Raw genomic sequence first — 19860 nt, 5'->3', positions numbered from 1 at the left:
GATAACAAATTCCGACATAACGGCATAAAGGCAGCTTTCGAGCTGTCAAAAGCAGCCCTGAGGAGGCTTATCTCACGGTAGTTGGCGCAGATTGTAGGGTCTCCTCTTTTGTGGATTGGCCAGAGCACACTAAAATTCCAATCATCGGACATGCTTTCGTCCAACCATATCAGTTCAGTTGCAGCAGTATTTGAATAGCTGGTAATCGTCGCTTTGTTGTTCTTCGAACTTCTTCATGGTTGGGCAATGGAACTTCTGCTCCATCATCATCGATTGGGGAATCTGATTCTCCATCTCCTGATGTTGAGCTTTCACTGCCATTCATCAGGCTGGAGAAGTGTTCCCTCCATAATTTCAGTATGCTCTGGGCTTCAGTCACTACATCACCGCTGGAGGTTCTACAAGAGTGAATTTTGGGGGCTAATAAAGACACAATAGAGTTGGGGAAAAATTTAATTGAAAATTTTATTTTAAGCTTAAAAAGTGAAATTAAACTCAAATTATCATACACAACCCGAAATTTAAACATCACCGAAACGAATTTTGACTCAGGTTATTAGTCTTTCAGATAGAATCTTTCAGATTACTATAGCATATAGCTGTCATATAAAGTGAACAATAATAGTCAAACTAAAATTCTTCAGAAAGGATCGGTATTCCTTATTAAGTAACATTAATCCGATTTAAACGTTATCTATAGCTAGAGAGAATCAGTAAAATATTTTCCATTGGATGCGAAGCGTTGGCAGGTTCAATCTTCAGATTAAGTTATCCATGCAGTAGCAACAAGAAAGGTTTCTGTGAAGGGTATTATAGTTTCACTGCAGCAAAAGTAACGTGTTGTTTCTAAATCATTTGAAATGTAATGTCCTTTCAAAATGCCAATGTCGAAGTAATTTTCTTATAATTGCTTCCATCTAAATACATACATAAATACAAATGTTTATATGTATACATATGTTTACGCATAAGTGCAATTTGCTAGCATGCTAAGTTTAGTCTCACAAAAAAAAAATTCAAATACGCACGCCAGTCTTCCACATTTCTCGTCGCTGCTTTATCGTTTACCATAGTTGTTACCATTTAGACAATAAATGTTTGTGTGTGTGTATGTGGTGCATTTCTGTTACGGTAAGCAAACGACTGTCAGAGCGCTTTAAGTTAAGTGCATATGCAGTGCAGACTCAAATCGTCAGACAACTGCAGCACGAATGCAGTGAAAAGTCATGGGAAAGACAGCCAGAGCAGCAAGAATAAATAAAGAATGAGCGCTATGCGAAAGGAAGTGTGGAGAATCGCTGAAGAGAATCGACGAAATTGCGGTCGTACAAAAAGAATGAGAGAAATAAATAAATAAATAGACCGCATACAAATAATTCCACCTTTCTCCGAGTGATTGTTCAATTGCGAATGTAAACGCAGCAGGTATAAGCAAATAAATATAAGATACGCGGAAACACACACACACAATCTTAAATATGTATAAACACTCACGCAAATGCAGTATATACAAGCACATTTATAACGGTACTGGCTGTCAGTCCACCTGTTGTACACAGCGTTTCAGTAGCTAAGGAAGCCATCTCCAAGCTGACAAGTTAAAAACATTAGCATACATATAGGCGCGTGTACTTGCACAGCTGTTTAGAATATTAATTGGCACAGCCATGACCACGAAAATGGGTGGTTGGCGCACAAGGCAAAGGCAAGCTACTTGCCTTGTGTCTTGTGGCTTTGAATAGCCAGCCTAATGGACTGCCACGAGCCTCAATCGTTTCATCACCGCGCACTCCGTCGGCCTCAAGGCAAGCGCAACGGACATGTTGTGGGCGTTGGTGGCGCTTAGATGAGCTTGATTTCTGTTTTCTCTTTTGATTTAGCTTCTCGATGTTCAGTTCATTGTTAGTGGACTGAGCTACTATGCTGTATATATATTTTCATACACATATTGACATATAAAAATTTATATATTTATGAATTTAATACTCACTCAAACACAAGTAAATAGTCGGTTGGTAAACAAGCCGCATATATAGAAATGAGATAATACTGGCAAGACGCCTCAAAGTATGCTACATTAAACTTAGTTGGTATGCCTTACTTATATTTGTATTTGCTATATTTTTTCACAGCCTGCTTTCACTCATAGAGATTTGTTTTCATTGTTTTTATTTTATATAATAATTTGCTTTTGCGCTTGCCAATGTTATTGCCACTCTTTGTTGCTGCTCGTGCTGTGCCAGCAATGCAGTGACTTGGTTTGCTGTTCCTGCTGCCATGCGGCACTTGAGTTGATTGCTTTGCGCCGCTGGAGAACGCTATGTCTATGCCTCAGACTAAACACTCACATTCCTAACTACAAACATCTGTTTATTTGTGTGTGTAAATATACATAAATAATTATAATCGTTTACTGTCAGCTTTTCTCTTCATTTTTCATTCAAAGATAATTTAGTTGGAAGGAATTTTATAATTTCCACTTGACCTAATTGCACATTTCATTCCACACAATGCAATCGACAGCAAATAATGCAAATTCTCTAGACAGTAGAGCAAATAAGTATTCAATGACCATACGGCGGCCCACAAGGAATGAAATTTTCGATATCGATAAAAAATTATTAATATCATAAATGGTACAAAGGAGCAATTATTTTTCAATAATCGATAACAAAACTATTGCTTTGAATAATTAATAATTAAAATAATATTTTAATTATCGATAACGACTAATTTTTATCTATTGCATGAAGTTTATAATTTATAAATTAATATTGTTAAAAATAATCCTACATACGCTGCTATATACATTTCTGGCCTAGGCAACACTAAGTGTTGCCAGGTGCAATCTGACTTTTCCATTGGAAAGTTTGACATTTTTTAGCATAACATCACTCAGAACGTTTTGTTATTTAATCGTGAATTGTTTTATTTACAGGGAATTAAAAAATTCATCTCGGCCAAAAAATGGAATTAACTCGTGAACATTTTCGTGCGATCATTTTTCACAACTTTCGACGTGGATTATCACGACAAGAGTGCATTGATGAACTAAAATCTTTGTATGGCTATGAAGCACCATCCTATAGCACTGTGAAAAACTGGTACAACGAATTCAATCGTGGCCGACGCTCGCTCAAAGACGAATTCCGTGAAGGTCGTCCAAAAACAGCCGTTGTGGCAGAAAACATCGATGCCGTACGTGAACTGATAATACAAGGCCGTCATGTAACATACCTTTTGATAGAGGCATGCCTATGTATTTCTTCCACCAGCATACATTCGATATTGCATGAACACCTGGCCGTAAAAAAGGTTTGTTCTCGTTGGATCCCGCACAATTTGACAATCGCTCAAGAAATGCTGAAAAAATACGATCGCGGTGCTTCAAAAGACGTTTATAAGATCGTCACAGGTGACGAATCATGGATCTATGCGTATGAGCCCGAAACAAAACAGCAATCGACCGTGTGGGTCTTCCAAGACGAGCCAAATCCAATGAAAAAAAAAAAAAGACATTTTCGTTGATAAATATTTATATTATATTTATTTAGCCTATTAGGCCAGAAATATATATAGCAGCCTTTGTAATTTATCACTTCGGAAACTCAACGTCGTTATATTCTTCTCGAACGAACATTTGCCATAAAGTTAGTCAGGAAAAATTGTGATATTAAAAACAATTTTTTACATCACAAAAAATAGTATCGAAACCGATTCGTATCCAATAACCATACATTATTACTTTAGTATTATTTTCAGTAAACGATAATTGTTACTTGTTAAACTAACAGTTATATCTTAGCAAATTGGGGAACTAGTTCGCGTATATATACGGATAAGTCTCAGCTCGTCACGCTGATCATTTATATACGTATATGATATATTTTAAATGGTCTCCGACGTTTCTTTCTGGGTATTACAAACTTCGTGGCAAACTTAATATACCCTGTTCAGGGAATAAAAAATAAACAGATTATAGCAAACGAAAGCAGCTTGGAAACAAATGTTCAAATATCAAAGTTACAATTATTACCGATTATCCTGTAAAAATCGATATTATAGGTTATTATTTTTAATAATTGCTAGGTAATAGGTTAAATAATTATTACACCTATCTATATGTAAAGGGTGATTCATTTCGAGGCTCCCTACTTATTTAAAGAAAACACACTGAAACTTCTAATTTAGTGGGTAATGTTTATCATCATTTCAAAGAATACTAGGCATTTATTTTTTGAAGATTATCGCTTTCAAATGTTGTCATCTGTTGAGTCCGAATTTCGATGACTCTTCGAGCATTTTGACTGGTAACTGGCGAATGACACTTGTGAGATTTTTCTCCAAGGCTTTTGGCAACTTTAGACTTAGACTTCAATTTCAGGTATCAAATAGTCGGTTATGATGGCGCGATAATGGTCGCTATTGACGATTACGTTCTCACCGGTATGATTTTTGTGGAAGTAAAGACCGGTGATCCCACCGGCCAACAAACCACACCAAACTTTTTTTTTTTATGAAATGGCACCTCTTGAATCTCTTCAGATTGATTTTCGTTCTAAAAGAGACAGTTTTGCTTGTTTACATACCTACTCAGCCAAAAATAGGCTTCATCGCTGAACAAAATTTGGCTTGAAAACGTCGGCTCTACTCGGAACTTTTCAATAGCCGATAGAGTGAAGAAGGTCAAGCGGCTTCATTTCTTGCACAAGCTGTATTTTTTATTCTTTCAATTTTAGATCTCGACTTAAAATGCACCAAGTCCGTTCCACAAGTCAGTCCGAGTTGCTGCGAATGGCGCCGAATAGTCTATTCCACGGTTTTCGTGTACACTCTCCGCAACGGCTGCTATATTTTCTTCACGGCGTGCTGGACGCGATCTATTCGGTCGAGTGTAATCCAATAATGAATTTTGGGTTTCAAAATGGGTGAAGGTGTTGCGAATAGTACACTCAGTAGGCCGATTATATTGATCATAAGTCACAGAACATGAATAGTAATAAGTCTTTCCATGATGAAATGCCAAGCAATACTGAACAAAAATAACATGACAATAGACACGACTCGAGCGCGATCCATCAAAATAACGCTATTGAAAAAGTATCTCTACTTTGGTCACCCGTTACTATCATCCCAACATAGTGATCCAAACCCATTGTGATGTGACTGTGTGACTTTTTTCTTGTGCCAAAAGTAAAGAAACTTTATATGAATCTCTCGTATATGTTCACGCATGAGAGCAAATCGCTGGCTTGTCGAGTTTAGTCTCACGAAAATACTTATCAGCGCTGAATGGGATATCAAATATAACGGGCGGGCCATCTAACGTTTTAAATTTCGACATTGGAAACGTCAAATATGATTCGGAAAGTGACAGATATTCAGTAAAAAGTCTAACATTTAGAAAATGGGGCGCTATTCACTATTCTACAGTTCGCAGGTTGGGCAGAAGATCGTTTGATCGAGGATGGTAAATTTTACCGAAAAATCATCTTTTTGGACGAGGCTCATTTCCTCATCGATGGTTACGTTAATAAGCAGAATTGTCGCATTTGGGGCACAGAAAACCCGCACGTAATCGTCGAGAAGCCAATGCACCCAGCATTCGTGCTGTATGGTGCAGATTTTGGTCTGGTGGAATCATCGGCACATTTTTCTTATATATATTCAAAAGATAACTATGAGTTTTGACTATACACTCAATTCATCAAATATGATGTTATCATCGCTCATTGTTCACGTAAAATTTCAGTTATGCTTTGATCGGAATAAGACCTCAGAACGTAAAAACCAGCCATTAACTTGCCAAAGTAACTTTGGAACAGTCGATTATCTAAGGTACTTCTAACTCTCATTTGAAAAACATTTGACGTAAGGAGCGTTGTTACGTATTTAATACAACAAATCCTTTACTTTGCATAGATTTCTTATATTTAAGAGAATCCCAGAAGATAATTTTATGGGAATTTATTTAAACGGCGTTCTGCAATTCAATAGTACTGAACTTCGTGTTTCATTATCTATCGGCTCGAAATCTCAAACCACTGATGTCGGATATAAGAAGGTTATCATATCTTTGTTCGCTCTGAAAAGACCTAATTACAGATGATCTCGATAAAAAATAATAAAATAAGGTAATGTAACAGTTTCAATATATGAGAAGAATGTAAGCTTTTTGCTATATTTATATTCGCCTACATATTTAATGGGCGCTGACTCAAGATCCAATAAAGTTTTAAGATAAAATTAAGCCTGAGTTTTTGGCAGCGGTACTAATGCAACTGCTTTCACTTCTATCACAACGAACTTTTCGGTATTCCATATATTAGTTTCTTTGACGTTTTAGTGATCGCAATTATTTTCTCCATAGAATAAACACTCAATACTTAGGTGCCACATCATCTTGCTCAAATTAATAATTGATTAAAAACAGGTTGTGTCATTTACACTTCTAACTTGTCATCCGTAATTTCATTGACTAATTCATGAATTAATAAGACGCCTTCTCACCACATCGGCTCATCGCAATAGAATGACCCAGTACTTCTCTGCCATGCCAGCTGCCAATCGCTATTAAACCACACAACTTTGGTTTATTTTAATTTAAGCTGCTGAAATTGCGTGAACCAAACACTTGTGAGCGCATAAAAAATGCAAATGCCAATGCGAAACGACGAAACGAAGAGTGTAAGGATATTATAATAATAACAGTTAAGCCAACACAGCCTTGGCAGGTGTTTTGGAACGAGTTTTGCGCCGAAAATGCTCAGCTGCAGGAAACACCACTACAATCACGCACAGTTATATACTATATATATGCATATAAGTTTGTTTGTGAGCGGAGGAGGTCACGTGACATATGCAAATTTGAAGCAGCAACATGCAAACAGAACATTTCTCATCATAAATGTGTAAATTACGACATTATTAGGCTGACATTGCCTCCGGTGACCTTCACCGAATGAGCTGTTGACGAAAATTCACAACAAACACACAGATCATGGACCAACAAAGAGCCACAGAGCTTCGAAATTGCTTTGTTACAACGCTCATTAGACCAAGCAACCAAATCGCATAATAATGCGACACGATGCTTGTCAGAGTGAGTGTGTATGTGTATGTGGGAGTGTAAATTTGTAATGACGTTGAGCAGTAGCGTCTGTATGTGTGTTTGTGTTGTCGTTGCACTTGACACTGTTGAAGGTTGTGTCGCGTAGACCTCAATTCAACCTCGGCCTCTCTTTAAGCCTTCGGAGCACTCAACGCATTGCATCTCTTTCACACATACACTTACACACATATAATATTAACACGTGCGAGTCACATAATAGCGGTTTCTACGCTTATTTGTCAAAAAAGTGCCTCTAAGTTGACAGTTGACAGTTAGCCGTTTCTTCGCTTCGACGTGCAACACTTAACGGATTTTTATTTAGTCAGTTAAAACGCGTTTTTCTTATTCCTTTATTTCACTTTTCGCTCGGAACAATTCGGTAATCTGGACAACAAGTTGATCGCTGGGAAGCCAAAGTGTGCATGGTCTGTGACCGTTACTCAAACATGGCGCTGATTACGGTTAGTGTGGCTAAGGCTTTTTTAGTGCTTGCGTATATGTGTAGGTGTGTATATGTGTATATTTATAACGGTACAGCTGGAACTTGAACCTTCGCCTAATCTTAATGCGAATAAATTATAGCGTCATTTGCACGTTCGCTATTTGGCGCTTCGCTGAATTACTGCCAACACTGCACGCATGTGTGCTGCTCACGTTCACTCGTGCACGCACGAAACACTTGACGATTGACGATGGTGAGGTTAAGTTTCTTTTAATTAATTTCGACACGTAAGACCTCCAGATGCTTGACTGTGATAAGAGAGTTGAGGTTTAGTATGCAGCCTAATTGTATACACTACATTTGGACTTCGTTTTACAAAACTCATTGGAGGATTTCTTGGATTTCGGTCTCTTGTCTCCTTGAATTTAAGGTCTACAAGCCGAAAAGAGTGTGATAAGTTGGAAGAGTTATTACAGCTAAGGAGCTCGGGATCTACGTTTGTTTTTAAACTGTGAAACCAGCAATATTTACTGTTTCTATCAGGGCGTAATGGGACGATTCCGCTCTCGAACTCCTGCTAAGGGATAGTACAATCAAGTGGTACACCGAAGGCTCGAAAACGTCGAAGGATATTAACGCAGGGGTCGCAGGGCCACGCACAAAACTATCCGAACCTATGGGTAGTTTTCTGAGCACATTCCAAGCAGAGGTCTTGGCGTCAAGTGGCGCTCAATCTGTGCGTACAAGATCAAATCACTATTTATGCAGGAGTGTATAGAACGACTGAAAAGTCTATCAGATCGTAACCAAGTGCACCTTATTTGGGCGCCCGGTCACAAAGGTATAGCCGGGAACGAACTGGCTGATGAGCTTACCCGCTCAGCAGCATTCTCCAACAGAAGCATTGGCAACAACTCCCTCACAAAGGAAAACTCAGAATACTTATCGCCTTCTACACTAGCCATTGTAAGCTCAAGAAGCACTTGTTTAATATGGGCTTAGCTTCTTCGAAACACCAGAACATCTGCGAATTGACTGCAGAGCAGCCTATAGGCACAGAATAAAGACCATTGGATCCATGCTTCCAAATAGGGATCACATCGCTTTAAAAGCACCTAGAAGTATATTGGAATTTATCAATTTGTGGTGCTAGTTGAGACGTTGGGACTTAGGAGAAGGCACAATAGACTCCTAGGGTCTTGGTGCAATCCTCATTTACTTATCTATTCTAATATAATCTAATCAGGGTTTCGTAATATGGTGGTATGTGTGTTCCTTCATATGAGCCAATAATTGGAGAGATAGTTCGCTACAAAAAGTTTATATGTACATATATATATAAGAATCTTGAAATTTTCATAGGGTTGACGGTTGGGCACAATAAGAGCCACTGAATAACCTGCATTGCAGGTGTAAGTTATATTTAGAACTCTGAAAAAATAGAAAAAAAAAAAACAATTTTAAAAAGTATCCCATAATCTCTTATTTATTTTGGCCCTGCTTCATTTTCAGCTGTCTCCGTGACGTCAATTCATCAACTAACTAACAGCCGCTCAACTCCTAACCCATAGCCAAAAAATAATGTATCGTTATCATTGTGAGTGCACAACGAATCATCGATAGCATGACCCGTGACGGAGAGATACCCGCCATTTTCAACCCGAAACGGGTGCGTACACCATCCGTTGTCGTAACCGGTGACTCTCCGAATGGTCCATATGGTGGGTTTAGTAATGCACTCAACGCCAGCAATCCACAAATTGCTCACCAAGACTCTATATCATCGAGTCAACAGGATCCCAGTGAGGTTATAACAATACATCCGGATGCACGTGATGCGTCGACGCCGATTGGCACACATCCAGGTTTGCGACGTGGACTCGGTGCTGGCGGCGGCAGTTTCGTAAGTAGTTGTGGTGTAAGTGGTATTGTCGGTGTGGGGCCCGGTGGCGCTGGTGGTGGTACAAATGAACCGGATACACCAACTTTGGAGGCGGGACCAGATGGCACCGAAGTGCGGTTTCGTCGTTTAAAAGCATGCAAGGAGTCGTGTTGCTCCGAACTGGCGCGGAAGGTAAGTAACAATTGTATTTCAGTATTGAACCTTGGAAGCTAACATTCCTGTACAGATGTACTTTGGTGTTTGTGTCACCATACTCGTCACCGCGTCGTGGGTCGGCGCAACGCATTGCATAAAATTCCTCTACTTGAATCGCAGCACCTATGCCAGCATTACCGCAGATGATTTCGATAGTACATCAAATCGCGCCATTGACCTGGATTTGGTCACAAATATGGATGATGATGATCCGAGAAATATTTTGGGCATAAGTGACAACGCTTTGAGCGTCGATGATGTGGAGGATGTTACAAAATTGTTCCATGTCGCACAGCCAATTTCGCCAGAGTCGACAGTATTCCGTGCGCCGTTCTTCGCCGCTTGGTTTTTCACAAATTTTTCATTCTTCTTCTTTCCCATCTACATTCTGGGACGTGTGTCGTTGCGCAAATGTGACAAACCAGGCGAGATCTTGGGCGATGTGTTGCGCGGTTTCCGCGATCGAGGTTTTACTATCGGTAAGCTGCCAAAGGAGAGTTAACTTTTACCTATGTTACTCATCTCAACCTTCCACTCAGGTCGCTTCCTCAACCGTTGTCTCTCTTTCTGCATCCTTTGGCTGGTGACCACCTATCTGTACACCATGTCCCTGCGCGTACTCTTCGCCACCGATGCCATGGCGCTGTTTGCGACTAATGTCGCTTGTGTTTACTTGCTGTCATGGGTCATTCTACACGAACAGTTTGTGGGCGTGCGGGTATGTGTATGCCTTGAGCGCCATGCGACATGGCATTAAATTGTTACTGAAATAAATTCAATTAAGTGCTTTTTAATCTCCTCTAGATTGTTGCGGTTATTCTGTGCGACACGGGCATTGCGCTGCTGGCCTACATGGACGGCATTACCGAGAGTCGCACGCTGAGCGGTGTTGTGTTGGCAACACTGGGCGCTGCCGGTTATGCAGTATTCAGGGTGGGTATTACGACCGTGCGTCATTTGCATATTGCTCATGAGTTCTCACATAAATTTGTTGTCCGTATTGCGGAAATGTTTCGCATGCTATTTACCACTCTCTTTGTGCTTTGCTTTTAGGTTATGTTCCGCAAAGTGATGGGCGATCCGCCGATTGGTCAAATTGCTTTTGCTTTCACCACGCTCGGCTTTTTGAATGCGTTGCTGTTGTGGCCCGTCTGTGTGGGCCTCTATTTGACGGGCTATGAGAGCATGCCGCCGGATCGTATGCCATGGATTATTTTATTAATCGCCAGTATTTTATTATTGGGTAAATGCACTTCTACTAATAATATAAAAAATTTATTAAATATTTCTAAATATTATATATTTCAGTTTTCCACATACTAATGCAATTCAGCGCAGCCGTCACTTATAACATGTTTGTCACGCTGGGTTTGATAACAGCAGTGCCAGTTTCAGGAGGTAAGTTAAAGGAACGGATGATGTAGGGGAAATAGTGAGCACAGGTTAGGGCATATATAACTCTGTTGGGTTCCTCTATGGTCAATTAAAAGATGACCACTCAGAAGTTAGCATAGACTCCCTCCGTATCGTTAATTTTCAAAGAGCTTGAAAGCGAGCATCAATAAAACTTTCTTCTTATTGGGGATGTGGATTATTGGTTCCAGGTCCATTAGAGTACTCAAAAGTCGTAAGTAGGAAGTTGATCAACAGCATTTGATGAACTAAAAGGAGAGTCATTTATTAAAATTGATTGGTCTGAGTCTTCAGCCTTGTACACTAATATACACTGAGCGCCAAATAGAAGGAAGAAGCCAAATGGGAGAAAAAGTTGCTCAAAGAAATCGACAGCATGTATTTCGGTGTCTTCGACTAAACAGTCCAGCACAAATGCACGATACAATTTTATTCAAAATCTCTTACAGAACTTCCAAATGGCCACACACTCTCCGAAAAAGATTTTTTGTAACATAAAAAATTTCATAAACGTCTTTTATGTTCCCGCCGTAAAACTATAGAAAGAAAAGTAGACTACTGCAGCCAAGAACGCCATCCTCATAAGCTCTCAAAACCGTTCAGCTTTTGCAAGGCTGGCTTAAAGCAATAGATATTCAAGGAAAACAATCTCTGGGTCCCAAAAACGCCCGACGTCTCACATGATGAAACATAAAATATGGCATCGGAGATATGAAAGCCATGAAATTAATATGATAAAAAGTTAGAGCGCTACATATTCGAAAGCTTAGCTATCAGCCCCTTGAGACGGAATATCTTGAATCATAAATTGAAAGAACTAGTCGTCCAAAGAATTCGAGCTCGATTAAGGAAATATATATCTTTAACACACTAGATCTCTGAATGATACCAGCCACCTCTTTGCGTACCAACTGAAAGCTCCCGAATTAATTTTTAGTTCGTCTCGATCCATTTAATAGCGTCACTCAAAATTCTCAGCTTTTGATATGACTTAGGGAACCTTCACAGCAAAAACTTCAAGGGTTCGTTATTTTTAACAAAATATTGTCAACTCGATTGAGGTTTCCAACTCGAAACGGCTGGTAAGAGAAGCTTTTCATGAACGAGAAGCTCACATAGGTGGGGCATTGTCAGCGAACCCTCATTTACTGTAATATTGTTTATAACATTTATTTTTTCTATTCTTTTTAAGACCTTAAATTCAAAGTTTCTTATATATTTTGTATCTTCCCCAGCTCTGGACGTTGTACTGTACGGCGCCACATTCGCCGGCATGAAATTGGCTGGTGTCATTTTAATCGCGGTTGGCTTTTTCCTAGTAATGTTCCCCGAAAACTGGCCGGACTACATAACGCGCTTGCTAAGGTAAGACCAAATTTCAACTGTTGCAGGCAAATTTAATAAAAATCGAATCAGTTCATTTGTGCTTGTGTTAGTATGCTAATTTTTTGTCTACGTCCAAATCAAAAATTATTTATTATTAAAATTAGTTGATTAAATACTTTGATTACACACTTTCATAACTAAGCTAAATAGCAGTTGGGAATTAAATAAAATAAAAACATTTAAATTTCATTAAAAAAAAATTTTAAATACAAATATTTTTAGTAAGAAAATGCTTTTTTTTAAATTAATTAATTTTTTAAATATTTAATGCTAATAAAAAGTTTTAACCCGTTTTTAATACAACCCATGCATATATATACTTTGTAAGCATTGAAAATATTTTTTTTATACAAAATACTTATGCATAAAATTTCAATTTATTACGTTTTTTTTACAAAAAAAAAACAAAAAAATAAAAAATTGAAATTAATACATTTTAATTTTCTCATGTTCTTATGCCCGTAATATTTCAGAAAGAGTGGTCGTGCTATACTGCGTTACCAATGTTGTTGTGAATTAGCTGAAATTCATTATCCCCATGCGGTAGGCGAACACAAAAAATATTATAAAACTACCCAAAAAACAAATTATCGAATCAAGTTACTTATATATATTCTAGAAAATTTGGAAATTTTTTTTCTAGAGTACCGTTTTTTTATAGCTGCGAAGTTAGCCTTGTGCTTCTGTAACCAACTATTTAATGGAAAAGACTAGCGAATGCGTTTGCTGGCAACATTTTAGAATGTTGAAATACAAGTGCATAACTGTTTAAATGTTTTTTGAAGTTTGAAAACACTTTCGAAATCCCTTATAGAAGGGTGTTGCACTGTAAATAGCCTTTAACAGCTACTTTGCATTCGTTTATACAGTTATAGTATGCCATAGACTTACAAATGTTCATTTTCACTAGCGCTGCTTTGTAAAAACAAATAATCTCTCTGAGAATCAGCTATTTAGAGCTAAATGTTTTTTTTTTCAAAACTTTGTAACAGCGTAAAGTTACAACACAATTTTTTTGTTGCAATTAGCGCTAACAGAGACTTTTTACTGAGTTCCTGAGCTGAAGTGCGTTTTGCGTTTCTTTTTACCAACTTTGGTTGCCTACCACTACAACTACAACTACTATGTGTTTCTGCTACCACTACCACAACTACTCCTACTACCACTACTACTACTCTCAACCTGCTCTAACTACTATATACTATATATAAACTATCAAATAATATACTGTTCTTAACCACTACTCTATATACTAACAACAATCCCAAAAGTAAACACAAACAAGCTACTAATATGTACATAATATACAGCCAAATATACAGTTATTATATCAGTTAGGCATATAATACTTCAATAATGATATATCAATGTTGCCCACCGCCAACAAGCCTTTCGTGGGCGTTTACAAAAACAAAACAACACAAAGCAATAACAAATACATATACAAATGTCTTCACATACATATAAAATATGGCTTTGGAGGCGCGTCTGTTGTGTTTTCCTTTCGCCTCTGTCTTACTATCCGGCTTTATGGCTTTTTGTGCATTTTTCGTAAAGATTTGCCAGTGTTTATGGACTGCCCAACACCAACCAACCAAACAACATCACCCGTTCATTTGTATATTGATATTTGAATACTCTTGTACACGACAATTTACAGTTAATATTCGCCATATACATACATATATATCAGCTTAATCGTTGTTGTGGCTAATAACTGATTGGTTTGTAATATATTTTTTTTGGAAAACCACAAAGAAAACTAGAGTTTGCTCACCCCGTATCTTTATCCAGGCGCTATATATACATATATTGAGAGTTTACTGTAACTAACCTGCATTTAGTATTGTAAATATATATACAAGTACATACAAACATATTTGCTTGTTGATAAGCCTTTCCAATAATTTTGAGATTTGTACAGTAAAGACACGAGCCACATGTAAATCCACATATTATTCATTTTTATACTAAATTTCCTTTTTTATTAAAAAATTAAGTTTTTAAAACTTGGTAAAGAAATCGAACAATTTTTTAGAGATTTTTTTACTATTATCATTTTTTTATATATTCAGTTTGTATTTTTTTATATTTTCATATTTACTTCAATTGCTTTTGCTTTATATTTATCAAGTTATACAGGAGTCACAGGAAGTTAATTTGCACTCTACTACAAAAGACCGAGTTTATTTTCTCAATAACTTAAATAAATTTTAGGAACTTTATACTAGAACGTCTGTTTTAATGAAAAATATTTCGAAAACTCCAGTGCAGACAAGCAGAAGTTTAATACAACAAACAAAACTATTAACTAGGGTATCTAAACGCTCCGGAAATACCATGACATTTTCAATATTGTCTGTGAAGTCTATAAACATAATTATTTTGTCACAGAATTTTCTCCTTTATTGGCGTAGACACCGCTTACGCGGTTATAGTCGACAACAGCGCTTCAATCGTTCTTCCTTTTTAATGTTTGGCGCTAATTGGATCCACCCGATCTTTCCATCGGAGTGGAGATCTTCCTATTCCTCTGCTTCCACCGGTAGGCAATGCGTCGTATACTCTTAGAGCTTCAGTGTTTTCATCCATTCGAACGACATGACCTAGCCAGCGTAGCCACTGTATCTTAATTCGTTGAACTAGTTTATCAATGACGTCGTATATCTCATACGTTCCATAGAATGCGGGGATGATGAGTGACTTGTTGGTCTTTATTCGTGGAAAGCGGACTTTACTTCTCATACGAGGCTGTTGTCTATTTTTCATTGGCGTGTTTTTTACGTAGCGGGTCCCAAACATAGCGCACAACCTTCGGGAGGAATACTTTTGTTTCGATACCACCGAGTTAAACATTATTTCCATATAAACAATCTAAAAAATTTACATATCAATATGATATGCCATACCTGAAATTAATTTATTTTGAAAGCAGAAAAAAATTATCGTTTTGCCTTTAGCAGATTATTTGCAAAAGAAGAGTTCCAATAACGACTTTGTTAACATATATGATCGATCTATACCAAATGATCTCTTGTGCGAATAATTGTTAAGAAAGTGAAAGTGATTCAGTAACCACATTTTGGTGATACTTTGCTCAGAGCCAAATAGCTATTACATTAACTGGAGGTTTTTCAAAAAATGCTCAATTAGAAGTAAAAGAAGTACAAAGTTAAGTCTAGGGTTCAAAATTCAGCCAATGCAGAACTTTCCTAGAAAGGTACATATAATGTTAGCGCTCGACTAAGTCAAAGTTCTGACTCAATACGCATGGTCTATCAGTTCCTATATCATATTTTCTTGCTGTAAGACTTCTAAGAATAAGCATTCAACTGTTCTGAGAACAGTAAATAGAAGCGTTTAACTTTATCAAAAATTGTCTTTCCGAAAAGTTCCGCTAGAGATATTTAGAATGTGTTTCATGAGCTACCGTACTTTGATGTCGTATTGGCTAGTTCACGGTCAGCGCGAATTTAAGTATTTCTTTGATTTTTTGTTAAATATTTTTTGTTGAATATTTTTTGTTTTTCTTATTATTTAAGAATCTTATTTAGCTTATGTTTCAATTTCGAATTTAATTTTCATGCATTCATAATTAATTTTTTAGTTAAAAGACATTAATAAAATAAAATAATTATATTATTACTAATTTTTCAATAAGTAATTATATTTATTAATTTATAAGTAACAATGTAAATACCAGAATTGCCTTCAAACTCTCAGCTACTCTAAGCATTTGAAGTAAATTTTATAGTATTAAATTATTAAATTATAACACTATTAAATCAAGCTTTGCATTGAAGACACACCCACACAAAATTATACAAAAATTTTCGGTATGGAATTGAGTTGTTAATTGCACCAATTGCTTTGCGGCATTTTTCAGAAGCACCATCCAAAGTGTTGAAGAAACGCATGCAGCTGAAAGCGATTTTGAAATTTATTCTATTTACTAACAAAATAATGTTTTTTATTTACATTTATTATTTCTCAAAACACAAAAAAAAATATTATAATTTATTATATATTTAGTAAAAAGAATTATTTATGTAAGAAAATCAAAATAAAAATTAATATAAAATAAATCCTACAAATATTTATTTTAAAATATATAAAAGTATTTTAAATGATTTTTATATTTTTAGGTTTTTTAAGCAAGTCAGTCAAGTGTAAAAAAATAAAAAAGAAAATAGTTTTATAAATTAAGAAAATACGAGTTAGAAGAAAATTAAATTTTTAAACTCCGAAAAGCAGAATGATACGCAAAAAAGATCGAAATAAACAGATATTAAAAAAAAATATTGGAAATTATTTACATTTGAGTGAAATTCTATGACTTTGCTTAGTTCATCAACAAAAAACAACTTTTAGTTGAGAAAGTTGTATAAATTGTTTGTATGAAAGTCTCTACAACATAAGAAACCTGAAAAAATAGGGCTTAGTTATAACTTAAACTAAAAAAAAAGTAAAATTGTGGGCTAAGAAGTAATTTCAACACGATAGTTACAGCATTTCTCTAACCTGACCAATCTAAGAACTTTATTCTAACAAAACTTAGTGTCTTTTTACACCGCCTTGCCAGTATAAAGATACACTCTTTTATAACCATTAGAGAATTTCTAAAAAATTTGTCTGTTAGCGCCCTTTTATCAGTTTTTTGTCAGATATCTGAGCCCTCATAACATAATTAATGTCCGTTCAGCGCAGTTTAAGCAAATAAATACGAGACAGCTAAGATGTTGGTCAGTTAGCAAAATATACGCCGCTCCTAAATGTATGCCTTAATATTTAATATTCGACAACTATTTTTTTTTATTCGATTGATAATAATTATATTTTTGAACTACATTACAAAAATGCTAACAACTTATTTTTAATTACCTATTTTAATAATATAATTAAAATTATGCATGTATATTTTTATCTAAAAAATATTGTTAAAATAAAATTGTAAAAAATCACCACTTTTACATTAAAAAAACACACACACAATTTAATTAAAATAAATTAAATCCTATGTAAAGCTATCTTATGATTTTTTATTATTAAACATTTTTGAAAACATTTCATTTTTTATGTCTTAAACTATCTATATTCGTGTTATCCTCTCATTACTCGTATAAAACGGTATCGATATTTCCATTGTATTTGCAGAAATATCATCTTGTTGGGTCACAACGCGAGGTGAGTTTTGTTTGTAATGCTTTCATTTTCACTTTTCTATTTTTGCCAAAACAAAAACAAAAATAAATTAATAAATAATTACAACAAACAATTTGATGCAACTACAATATATATTTTTAAACTCATAAAACAAAGCCAACAAAAACACATGAATTTGAGTATTTCTTAGTTTGAAATTAGGGAAAAACGGAAGTTTAATGATGTTTTGTAATTAAATAAATTTTTTTGTAGTTTTATTTTTGTTTTGTGTTTTTATTTTTGTCTTTTTAATTTTAAGAATATTTGTAATATATATAAATTTCTTTGTTTTCAATTATTTAGTGATTATTTCAATTTGCTTTTGGTTTTAACAATTTTACTTCTTTCAGATTTCGGATTTTTAAATAAACAATTTTTGATTAATTTTCATTAAAAATTTCTTTAAAAAATTCAATATTTTTACTACAGGTTTAAATAGCTAGCACAATTATTATTTTAATATTGCAGATATATTTTTTTATTTCTATTTTTTTTTTTTATTTCTTATAAATATTTTTTTTGTAATTTTTAGTTTTTTGTGAAATTTTTTTGATAAATATTTTTGTTGTAAGTTTAATATCCTACATATGTGTTTTTTCATTGTATTATTATTTTTTATTTATTTCTTATTTTCTTTCTATTTTGTAATTTTCATTTTCTTAAATCTTCTTTTGTTAAATTTTTTAATATTTTTTTTTAACTATTTGTTGTTATATTAATATATTTAAAAGTAAAAAAAAATAATTATAATAATTAATTATTAAATTTATATTTATTTATTATAATTAATTATTAAAATTAAAACACATACATATATACAATTATATGTATTTTAAATTTAATAATTAATTATAATAATTATTTTTTTTTTACTTTTTAATTTAATTAGTTTTAATTATTTAATTATTTTTTTTTTACTTTTAACTATTTTGTTTGTAGTTTTTATTTTGTTAAAGTTTTTAACATTTTTTTTATTTTTTTAACTAATTGTTGTTATTTAAATATCTTACATATATTTTTTAATTTTATAAATTTATTTTTTTATTTTGTTTTAAATGTTTTTATATATTTTTTTGTTAAATATTTTAATATTTTTTTAACTATTTATTATTAACTGTGAAGTAATTTTTTTGTTTTTGTTGCCATACTTGCTTTCGAAAGGAATTTTACTATATCAGTTTTCTAAATTTCAATTTTTTTGATTTTTCCAAAATTCACTGAAAGAATTAATTTTTTACCACATACTTAATTAGCAAGCATAATTATTATTTTTACATTGTACATATATTTTTATAAATTTTTTAATTCCTTTTTTTTAATATTTCTATTTTAATTTCCCTTCTCGCTCTCCATTGGTTACACGTTACTTCTCATCTAATTTGCATTTCTTCCTAACTGTATACTCTATTTGCATTAAATTCAATTTCAATATTAAGTTCTAACCCAGCGTTTAATTGTGAGAGTGTCATTGTTGTTATTGTAATTTTTGCGTACGAATTTGTATAAATAACTGCCTTGGAATAACCAATATAATTCATACATAAATGTTTAAATCCAATTCCATTAAAAATTATATACATTTAAATACTAACCGAAATATACCAGATAACTCACCCACAACACATAATGTAATACGTAACTGCTTATACTTATACATACATACATACAAACTATGAATATTGCAAAATGTTTTTGAAATGTGTGTTTTGCTCTACTTCCTTTATACATACACACATACCACAAATTGATATTGTATTGATGAACGAGTTAATGTTTTTTGACTGTGTGTTTTTTCTCTACTTTTTTTCATATACTCGTACTCGTTTACCTACATAAATCAATCATATGCATATCTAAATGTATACCTGTAATCAAATCAAATCCAAACAAAAATCGTTATATTTAATGCGGATCAGCAGATATACAAACTATTATCCTGGTACAAACCTTCATAACTTTTATTGCGATTAACTTTCACCGTTTTTTTCTCAATAAATATTTAAAAGCATTTTTCTATATAAAAATTATGCATTTCAGCAAAGTCTGCAATAGCTTTAGTTTAACCTATTTATGTACATATGTTTGCGTGAAACTTGCTTTCTACTTAGCTGAGCTCAATCACTGTTCAAGATCAAACACATTATGGCTTCATTTTATGTTTTGCGAAAAAAAATCACCCGATAATTTAATAGTTCGAATAATTAACAT

The 19860-nt window shown here is 34.4% G+C and overlaps 1 protein-coding gene across 9 annotated transcripts in view; it reads left to right on the top strand.

Moving 5' to 3' along the window:
• Window positions 1-19860, top strand: part of LOC105227628 (putative thiamine transporter SLC35F3) — a 36712-nt gene that overhangs the window by 7359 nt on the left and 9493 nt on the right. For 3 of the 9 annotated variants that reach the window (XR_003845874.2, XM_049448724.1, XM_029550830.2), the window contains exons 2-9: window positions 9066-9627; window positions 9683-10130; window positions 10191-10369; window positions 10456-10584; window positions 10705-10894; window positions 10960-11049; window positions 12300-12429; window positions 17605-17634. Coding sequence is in view for 8 of the 9 variants with exons in the window: in XM_049448724.1 (XP_049304681.1) it covers window positions 9178-9627; window positions 9683-10130; window positions 10191-10369; window positions 10456-10584; window positions 10705-10894; window positions 10960-11049; window positions 12300-12429; window positions 17605-17634 (1646 nt within the window). In the remaining variant the exon portion in view is untranslated. Of the gene's footprint in view, window positions 1-7380; window positions 7573-9065; window positions 9628-9682; window positions 10131-10190; window positions 10370-10455; window positions 10585-10704; window positions 10895-10959; window positions 11050-12299; window positions 12430-12923; window positions 12994-17604; window positions 17635-19568; window positions 19592-19860 lie in introns of those variants that run through there. The other 6 variants (XM_029550831.2, XM_049448727.1, XM_049448726.1 and 3 more) reach the window with 6 other exon arrangements.

Source organism: Bactrocera dorsalis, chromosome 2, assembly GCF_023373825.1.
Source record: "Bactrocera dorsalis isolate Fly_Bdor chromosome 2, ASM2337382v1, whole genome shotgun sequence".
Taxonomy (NCBI): Eukaryota; Metazoa; Arthropoda; class Insecta; order Diptera; family Tephritidae; genus Bactrocera; species Bactrocera dorsalis.
This window is presented reverse-complemented; position numbering and strand designations above follow the sequence as displayed.